Here is a 9937-nt window from a genome sequence, read left to right as displayed (position 1 = left end):
CCCAGAGGCCAGCGTCCGCTGGACTGTAGCAGCGTAGGGTCAAGAAGAACCACCAGGTCCTCCACCGCGAAGTTCCGACGGACAGCGCTCCATTTCGGCCTCTGTTGGAGAGTATTTAGATACTCACGGCCCCAGTGCGTCCAGAATTGGGCGCGAACGGCCTTGACGAGCTCCCAGTGCGTGAGTGGGTCCAAATTCTCTGCAGCGGGGGTAGCTTCGATGATGGAATCGACGGAAGCCCCGATGAGGAAATGTCCAGGCGTGAGCACTTCGAGGTCAGAGGGATCGCCAGACAAGGGCGTCAACGGGCGGCTATTCAACATGGCCTCAATTCCAACGAGAACCGTAGAGAACTCTTCATACGTTAGATGACGAGAGCCGAGCACACGGCGTAGATGGCTCTTGGTCGACTTGACCGCGGCCTCCCAGAGTCCTCCAAAATGTGGCGCACCGGGAGGAATGAACTGCCAGGAAACCCCCTGGGAGGCAAGGGTCCCGGCGACTAGGTCCCAGTTAAATTCTGCGCCCTACAACGCATCGTGGAGCTCCAAATCAGCTTGACGGAAGCAGGTGGCGTTGTCGCTCCAAAGCTCGGATGGTCGGCCTCGACGACCGGTGAAACGGTTGAGAGCACCCAAGAAGGTGGCCACGGAAAGGTCGCCGACAAGCTCCAGATGCACGGCTTTGGTGGTCATGCACACGAAGACAGCGATGTAGCCCTTTGTGGTCCGGATCCCCCGTCCCTTCGATGTAAGCACGGAAAAGGGCCCGGCGTAATCGACTCCGGTGCGACCAAAAGCGCGAGACGGCGTGACGCGAGACGCGGGCAGCGGAACCATCAACTGGCTTGAAGAGCGCGCCTGTAACCGGGCACAGATGACGCACCCTCTAATGTGAGCCTTGATTCTGCGTGGCCCGCCGAGAATCCAGGCACGCCTGGAGACGTATGCGCTGGTAACGCGATATCCACCGTGGAGGGCGCGTGCGTGAGCCCAAGAGACCACGAGTCGAGCGAGCGGCGATGTTCCGCTGAGGATGGGAGGGTGCTTCTCTTCGTAAGACAGCGATGAGTGATCGAGCCGCCCGCCAACACGCAGAACTCCGTCGGCATCGAGGAAGGCGGCAAGAGAGGTCATAGGGCTCCGTTTCGGATGACGTTCACGCTTCCGCAGGAGTGCCATCTCATCCCCAAACGTTATCGATTGACTCAACCGAACGCAGGCCAGAAAAGCGTCCTGAATCTCAGTCGGCGTCAACGGCGCAAGCTTGAGAAGAGCTGCAGCAGGTCCGATTAAGGCGCGCGGAAGGCGCAGCAGAGTGAGAGCGTGGGCGTGGGCGGAGGCAGTGTCTCCTGGGGCCAAGACTTGTTGTCCTGGGCCAGCCACTTTGGGCCTCTCCACCACAGGGGCTGCTGTCGGAGGCCACTCATGTCGGCGCTTCTGGTGGCTAGGTTGGCTAGATTCGATTGCGATGGCACGTATCGCCAGGCACTGGGTGGCAGGACCTCCTGGATCTGAGCGATGTAGTTGTCGACGAGCACGTTGTTGGCCGGCTGATTGGAGCGTATCCAGTGGAGCACAATTTGAGAGTCGCACCAAGCGTGGCAGTGCTCGATCGCGACTCCCAACTCACTGGCTGCTGAGCGGAGAAGCTTGGCGGCGATGAGGGCCGCTCGCAATTCTAGACGTGGGATGGTCATGCGAGCGGCGGGCTCGGTCATCGGCTTGAGCGCGCGGATGGGCGCAAGCTTAGTACGAGCGAGAAGTATGTGGCAGAGAGCGGGCCCATCTGAGGACTGCAGCCGCGAATATACAACAGCGGCCATAGCACGGCGACTGGTGTCAGAAAACACGTGCAGCTGGACATTCGACGACGGAGACATACCAATCCAACGAGGCAGAGAAAACCCGGAAATGGCCTGCAGCTCGGCGGTGAAAGCGGTCCAGCGGCGAGTCATGGAGGACGGTACGTTCTCGTCCCAGTCCAAGCGCGCGCGCCACAGGTCTTGCAGTAAAAGCTTGGCGTTCAACACGTTAGGGGCAAGCCAGCCGCACAGATCGAACAAGCCTGCGAGCGCGGCGAGCATGGATCTCTTTGTGGTTTGAGATTCGACAACGGGCGGCGTCAAATGGAAGAAATCCGAGGGCGGGTCCCAGCCTACGCCCAGTTCGCTGACGAGGCCTTCAACACTGAGCTGATCCCAAGTAGGACGGAGGCGGACGTCTTCGAGAAGGTCTTCAAGAAGCTCGGGCGTGCTGGCAACTCACTTTCGCAGAGGAAAACCGCCCGCTTGAAGAAGTCCGATCAGCTGGTCGCGCAGACGCTTGGCCGAGCCGATGTCATCAGCGCCGGAGAGGATGTCATCAACGTAGCGATCGTTCATCACCACTGGGACGGCCTCGGGCCAGCGGCGGCCGTCATCCTCACACAGCTGCTGTACGACCCATAGTGACAGGTACGGAGAGCACGAGGCACCGTAGGTAACGGTGAGCAGTTGGTAGTGCATAGGTGGCTGCTTTGGGTCAGAGCTCCACAGAATGCGCTGCAGGTCGACATCGCGTTCATCAATCAGGATCTGGCGGAACATCATGCGAACGTCAGTACAGAACGCAATCCGGTGACGACGCCAACGCAGGAGCACACTGGGGAGAGCCGTCTGGAGCCGAGGACCAGCATGGAGCACGTCGTCTAGGCTGTAGCCACTGGAAGTCGGGCTCGACGCGTTGAAAACAACGCGCAGTTTGCGACCTTGGTCACCGTGCTGCCAAATGCCGTGATGTTGGATATAGTGCACTGGACGGTGCGATGCAGCGAGTTGGTCATCAGTAAGAGGGTTCATATGACCGAGGGCAATGTACTCTGCCATGAACCGGGCTTACTCAGAAGCCATCTCAGGAGTCCGCTGCAGCCGACGATGCAACGAGCGCAAGCCCGCGGTGGCACCCTGCAGACTGTCACCAAGGAGGCGCACAGCGTCATGTTTCAGCGGAAGTCGCACAATGTAACGCCCGTCGTCAGCGCGATGATAATCGGCAAAGATTCGCTGGCATTCCACATCCTCAGGCGCTTGGCGGCTGACATGTGGCACCTCCTCGATCTCCCAGAATCGCTGGAGCTGCGCAGCCAGCTCTTGATCCCAGCGCGACTGAGTGTTCGTGTGCAAAGTTGTGCCTGCGATGAGGGCGTTCGAGCCCAGGCCAGGGGCCCGGCCGACGAGAGTCCAGCCAAGAGCCGTGCGCTGTCCGACGAGCTTGTCACGCTGAACGTAACCGGGTTCGATGAGGCGGTGGTAAACGTCGACTCCAAGCAGAATGTCTACACGGCGAGGTGTGCCAAACGCTGGATGAGCCAGAGGCTCAAGATCTAGCCACTGTCTCATCACGGCTGGGTGCAAGGGGGCAGACGGAGAGGTGAGCCCGAGCCGCGGCAAGCAGAGCGCTGTCAGGTGGATTGGCGGTGCACGCTCTCCAGTTTCAAGGCGTAGATGCGCTCGGGTTCTCGAAGGGATGGTCAACCCTTCCCCAACCCCATGAATGCTCGCCTCGTTGACTTCTAGCGCTGCGCCGAGCTGCTGGGCCAACCGGATGGAGATGAGTGTAACCTCAGAGCACGCATCAAGGAGAGCTCGACCAGCGACTCGTCGGCCGGTGGGACCGGTTAGCTGGACAAGAGCGGTCGAAAGTACGGCTAGTCAGGACGATGGAGGCCCCTGATGCTGTGAGTCGGTGGCGGACGGGCCCGCGGGGTCGACTTTTGGCTTCTTGGGCGAAGAGGGACGCTGATCCGATTCAGGCTTGCGCCGATGGTTGCTCTCGTTCAGCAGACTGTGGTGGGGCTCCCTGCACTGCTGGCAGACGGACCGTGAAGGGCAGAACTTTACTGCGTGACCTGATCTCAGGCAGTTAAAACATAACTGCTCTTGATAGACCATGCGTCGCCGTTTCTGCGCGTCAAGGCCTTAAAATTGCGCGCAGTGACCCAGGTAGTGCGACTCTCTGCACGACGGGCATGGCGGCAGCGAGCTACTGGTGGCAAGGGCTCTAAAGTTTCGTCCAGGAAACGGGGGGGCTGGAGAGCGCATGCTGGCCGTGTTGGCTGAACGAGCAGGGCGAGAGGCCTCGACGGAGCTGAGCGCGCGGCACTGTTGACGAAGGAAAGTTGTCAAGGCAGCAAAAGTGGCAACTTCTGCCGTAATGTCCGTGCCAGCGCTCTCCAGTCGCTCGATCTCGTCTTCCCACGCGCGCCGGGTCGTCGGATCCATGCCAGTCATCGCGCAGGAGACAATCCAGTCATCCCACTGAGACACAGGACGACCCAGAGCTTCCAGCTGATCTCGATGTTTTCCCAGGGTGTCGAGGAGACCCTGAAGCCCTCGAGCTGACTCTTCCTTCAGAGACTTGATGTTACGGAGCGCCGTGATATGATCATGGATGAGAAGACGGCGGTGCTCGAAACGCGCTTCGAGTAAGGCCCAAGCCGTTGGGTAATTGGCACCGATGGTCTGAACGGTGTCGAGAGCGGCCTTGGCGTCTCCGTCCACCAAGGATTTCAAATAAAACAGCCTCTCCACGTCGGTGAGCTGTTTATCGTCGTGGACAAGCGCGCGGAAGAGGTCCCGGAAACTTTCCCAATCCTCTCGCTTCCCCGAGAAAGAAGGGATGCTGATCTTGGGCCAGCGGGCTCCGTGTCTCAAGTTATGACGGTCCAGGTCGGCGCCGCCCGGGCCAGAGAGAGGCGTGAGGGTGTTTCTTGCGTTGTAGAGGCGTGATCGAGAGGCGATATAGTCCGACTCTGCCGTCGAGTACATCTGGTCAAGAGACTCCAGCTTCTCGGGCGGCGGTGACTCCAGGAGACTCACGTGATTGGCCTGGAAAGTGTTCCAGTAGCCGTCCAGCAGCTCGAGCCTTACTTCCACGAGACCTAGGCTCCAGTTCGGGGGGTCGATCTTCTCGACGTCCCGTGCGAACCGGCTGATGACGCCGGCGAAGGCGCTCTGGGAGCCGAGCAAGCTCGTCCAGTCGTCGTTCGACCTGAAAAAACGATCACTAGCTTGACGTTTGCACGAAGCATGTCTTGCCTGCGGGCCACGAGCGGCGGGGCCATGTCATCGCCAGACTCGACACAGCTGTCGACGCGCGGCACATCGACGGCAGACAAAACAGATAGAAGGAGAGTGAAAGAGAAAGAGTGTGAGAGAGAACACGAAAGGGCGAGGATGCCAGAAGGGACGTGCGTAGACCACGCGCGTGCCAACGCGCACGCAAGCTACACAAGCTTCGAAGCCTGTCCCTCGGCGTCAACTCCCCGCGCCAGCGAAACGCAACAGCTCCGCCGCGCGAGGCGGACGCGCGCGACACGAGGCCAACATGGCGGCCGCGGCCGATGAGGACACCGCGAGCGCTTGATCGTGGCTAACAATGGCGGCCGCGAAAGCCTCGCTTTCCGACGTTCGAATGGCGTCGAACAAAGCGTCGCATCGACAACCGTACGGCCTTATCTCCGCCGTGGCTGAGCACAGCTGCTGGACCGCGGGCTCTGTGGCGACCGTGGCAGCCACCGTGTGCATGCTGTTGATAACGCGAGTGCCAGCAAGGCAAGCGTTAATGGCGGCGCGACTTCGTCGCGGCCAACACCTGTGTCGAATCGTGGGAACTGTGTCGACCACGACGACCTCCCTTACACAACATTTCTTTAAACTGTTCTTACATTACGCTGTGTAAGTTGAATCGCAGACTGTGACCACCCTAGCTGCGGCGTTGGCTGCTCTTCTCCTCGGAATCCGGCTCGAAGGACCAAATGAATGTTTTTACTGCTTTATTTATTTCGCAGGGGATTACAAAATGCTTTCAACGCTTTAAATAAAAGGAAGTCACAAAGGATAGTTGCTTCGGCGTGTTATCGTCGTCTTCTTCTTCTCTCCTTCTCTAGCGTGGCGTGCGACTGTCCTCGCTGAGCCCTCGTACACGAGTGAGTGCCACCTGCCGAGCGCGGTGACGCACGAGGTGGGAGGCCGGGAGAGAGCGCAGCGAACGACGTTGCATGGCAGGGCGCGGGTCCCCGCTTGGTCGGTAAGAAAACCCGAACAGTTTATACTTTATCATCGCAGTAATTTGAATTATTTTATTAATTCTTTTATGATACTTAATTAAATTTCAATTATATATAAGTAGCATTTATAAATAGTATTAGTAGTTATTGAAGTATACATAAGTAAATATCTGCTGCAACTATACATAGGATCTTACTCTGTTGAATGTTGGACTGCCAAACTTCCTCACTACTTTATAGTTATACACACACATAGACATTGGAATAGGAAAAAGAGAAAAATACGAGGGAGTGTGAGCAGGAAGCAGTCACAATGTAATCTTGACGATATTTACTTCATATTAAATATAATTATTTCCATAAAGATAAAATAAAACTGTTTATTTCTTCTTCTTACATAAATTAACATGGTTGCAGAAATTAGTGGTTCAAAGGGTGCTAATGAAAGAAAAGTGGGATTTCTCGTTTGTTTTAACTGAAAAGTTGAATCTCATGTAGGAGAACAACGATCAGAGTTTCGTAGTACACATGTGTAACGTAATAAATTGAATGGAATGAAAAAGAAAAAAGACAAACGTTTCGTAAAAGTTAGTAGTTAATCTGTTTACATGGCAACATACAGAAAATAAATACAAATAAAATACGAGCAAGATGTAAATTATGCAAGTGGATAAAATTATTGAACGCCATCAGAGGTTAGGTGAGCACATAATTTCTGATTTATTTCATGTGATGTGAAAATTAAAGTTAATGAAATAAGAAATGAAACATTTAAATGGAAAATGAATTTAATGAGTTAAAAAATCGGCTGGTGTCGAGTTGGCTCCCGAATGCCAGATAACGCCGTATCTATGGTCGAATTGGCTCCCGGGTCTTTGGAAAGTACGGTCGAATTGGCTCCCGGGTCTTTAGAAAGTACGGTCGAATTGGCTCCCTTAAAATCAAAACATGGGACTGTATTTATTGGGATAGATAAACTTTTAAATGAAAACATTGAATTATACGTATGTGTATTATACGAAGTAAGCTCAGTGGTAGGACATAATTGAGCAGAAACTAAACTTTGTGTCAGTTGTGCTCTCGCTGTCTTTATGAAAGTGTGTCCATCGGATTGTGTGTATTGTCTGTAAATTTTGTTGTTGTTTATTTATTCTATGACGATGGAATGTTTTACCAGCGAGAAAGGAAAAACTCTTATTTGTTTAGATCGGTATACTTTTAGTTTCCATAAAGTGCTGAGCAAAGATGTCCAGCGCTGGAAATGCACAACAAAAGGTTGCATAAGTTTTATTAAACTTGACTCAAGCAACACACTAATCGAGAAATATACCGATCATTCACACGATTACATTGACGAAGGTACTTTTTTCATTTTTCTAAAAAATTATTTGTTTATCTCATTCTTTGTTATTGTAAAAAGGTATTCTTAACCGGAGAAAATTGAGTAACAAATTGAAAAGAAAAGCGACTGAAGATATTTCAACTCGTCCAGCGAAATTAATACGCTACGAATTGAAAGAAGTAGATGTTGAGACATCAACAGTGCACGATGTGAATCGTATTAGAAGAAATACAGGCACAGCTCGACGTAGTATACTTCCAAAGTTACCGAAAACAAGATCAGAGTTTCATGACGCGATTGATGAACTTAAACTTTCAACTAACAATAACGAAAATTTTGTGCTTATAAATGACAAGAAAATTCGTATTGTTATGTTTTTAACTGTGAGCAATTTGAAATTTCTATGTAAATCAGAGACTACTTCAGCTGACGGGACCTTTTATAGCTCTCCAAAATTTTTCACCCAGCTATTTACAATTCATGCTCAGCGCGATAAAGTTTATGTCCCACTGGTGTTTTGTTTACTTCCAGACAAAAGTACATCTTCATACGAATTAGTTTTCTCACGTTTAAAGTCTGAATGCGAAAGAATTAATATAAAATTTGAACTTAAAACAATGTTTGTCGATTTCAAGCTGCCTATTCATACAAGTATCCGTAAAATTCTATTAACAACAACAATATGGGGGTGTCGCTTCCATCTAGGACAAAGTTGGTGGCGTAAAATTCAAGATTTGGGACTAAGTGTGGAATATAAAAACCAAGGTTCAGAAATAAGCGATTTTCTAAAAAGTTTCTATGGCCTACCTTTTCTGAATCCAAGTGAGGTTGAGGATTGCTTTGCAGAGGACTTGGTTAGTATTATGCCAAGCGACGACAGAGTTGAACATTTTTGTGACTATGTCCTTGATGAGTACATAAAAAGCGACGCACCAAGACCTCCCAGTATTTGGGCGAATTTCTCAGCATCCCTCTGCCGCACAACAAATAATTGCGAGTCGTTCTGCTCACATTTTAACGGTATGTTTAATACATCAAACTCCAATGTATTCGAGTTCACAGATGCATTAAAACAGGTTCAAATTGATGTGTACATTAAAATGCGAAGTACGAAAACAAAATCAAAAAGTATGCAAGAAAAAGAAACTTTTTTACATCAAGAAATGTTGCAGTATCAAAATGGTTTTTCTACGCGATATCAGTATATTAAGGCAGTATCAAAGAAATTTCTACCAAAAGTTGGTTTTTAGCAAATAATTTGAAAAATCTTCCAAGAACATCAGTATTCAAATAACTATCAAGATAATATTATTATTTTTTTAAACACGCCAGTACTTAAGTAATTTGAACTGCCAGTCCGAAGCCTCGATCAAGTGTGAGGGGAAAAATAATAATATTTGTTAAAAATGTTAATCTGGGAAGTTGTAATAGCATGGAAGCCAACTCGACCCACCTGGGAGCCAACTCGACCCTAGTTTCTAATGATTCGGGAGCCAACTCAACCCTGGTTTCTAATTACCCGAGAGCCAACTCGACACTTTTCTGAGTCATGGGAGCGAATTCGACACCTCCGAAAAAATCAAGGAAAAAAAAAATAAAATTTGATAAAAAAGGAAAAGGGTGAAAGTGCATTAAAATTTTAGGTGCAACTGACGCTCTTGCGGTCCATGGACAGAGAGAAATTAGTGTAGCAGCTATCAACTAGGGAACTAAAGTAATAAGCCAAACGTGGTGACAGAAGTTCCAGTGTTGAAGCTGTCCTGCATACACAAATTTAATTCAACGTGGGCTCTTGACTCTCAGGCACTATACGAAAAGAGGACCTGGTATACAGCAGCGGTCAGTATAGGTAGTTATGTATGCAATTGACTGTATAGAAAGCCTCTACCCTTCACATATATTAAATTCAACGTAACAGATTTTGTGAGCATTAAGTGCAATGCCCTTTTTACTTCGTGCTGTAGTTTATCGATTGAATTTTAAGAGAGTTATGTTTCGATAAAGATACTTATGCAGCACAAAAAATATTGAAGAATAAAGGAAAAATTATCCCTTATGCTGATATACTCGTTATTCTATAAGTTACCTCCATTAAAGTTGTAAAATGTAATAGTGTTCTAAGCTAAGTGTTGCAAAAATAATAAATTACGTGATTTTACTCTAATAATAAGAATTTTTAATCAGTATAGCTTGTTAATTACTTAACTTAAAACACGGCCATATGCACTAAGATTTAGTAATGTTTTAATAGATTTTTTTTATATATATACACACAGAGCAGTAACTCTACGCTCTACTGCTGCCTATGCTATTTTGGTTCCAAAAGGTCACGTGACTCTCGCGGTATATATATAGTCACTTGTGGGAAAAATAACACAGGCTTTACGGGTGCAATTCTATTTTTATTTTTTTAACACGGTCAACGATTGTAATACGATGAAAGCCTGGCAATACCATATTTTTGAGGACATGACAATACCTTAGGTATTTTTTCCTAACTCAATTAGTTTTTTGCAGCTTAAAACTTCCCTTTGAAAGTGTGAAAAC

At 49.7% G+C, this 9937-nt stretch overlaps 3 protein-coding genes across 3 annotated transcripts in view; 1 reads left to right on the top strand and 2 right to left on the bottom strand.

The window, feature by feature from the left end:
* Window positions 1–527: 527 nt before the first annotated feature.
* Window positions 528–1181, bottom strand: LOC149374697 (uncharacterized). Its single transcript, XM_089592345.1, has one exon. It carries the CDS (start codon window positions 1179–1181, stop codon window positions 528–530), a length of 654 nt encoding a protein of 217 aa, XP_089448471.1.
* A 110-nt stretch (window positions 1182–1291) lies between these two features.
* On the bottom strand, window positions 1292–2839 carry LOC149374696 (uncharacterized). Its single transcript, XM_089592344.1, has 2 exons — window positions 2268–2839; window positions 1292–2189 (listed from the first exon to the last, which is right to left on the bottom strand). Exons 1-2 carry the CDS (start codon window positions 2837–2839, stop codon window positions 1292–1294), a joined length of 1470 nt encoding a protein of 489 aa, XP_089448470.1.
* Window positions 2840–5417: 2578 nt separating this feature from the next.
* The window catches only part of dlp (glypican dally-like), a 79598-nt gene continuing 75078 nt past the window's right edge, over window positions 5418–9937 (top strand). Inside the window, exon 1 of the mRNA XM_089592343.1 lies at window positions 5418–5645. Within this exon, the coding sequence (XP_089448469.1) occupies window positions 5418–5645 (228 nt within the window). The remainder of the gene's footprint in view (window positions 5646–9937) is intronic.

This window comes from Copidosoma floridanum, unplaced genomic scaffold, assembly GCF_036245765.1.
Source record: "Copidosoma floridanum isolate Cflo_tuat_1 unplaced genomic scaffold, Cflo_Japanese_pri ptg000016l, whole genome shotgun sequence".
NCBI classification, from domain to species: domain Eukaryota; kingdom Metazoa; phylum Arthropoda; class Insecta; order Hymenoptera; family Encyrtidae; genus Copidosoma; species Copidosoma floridanum.
This window is presented reverse-complemented; position numbering and strand designations above follow the sequence as displayed.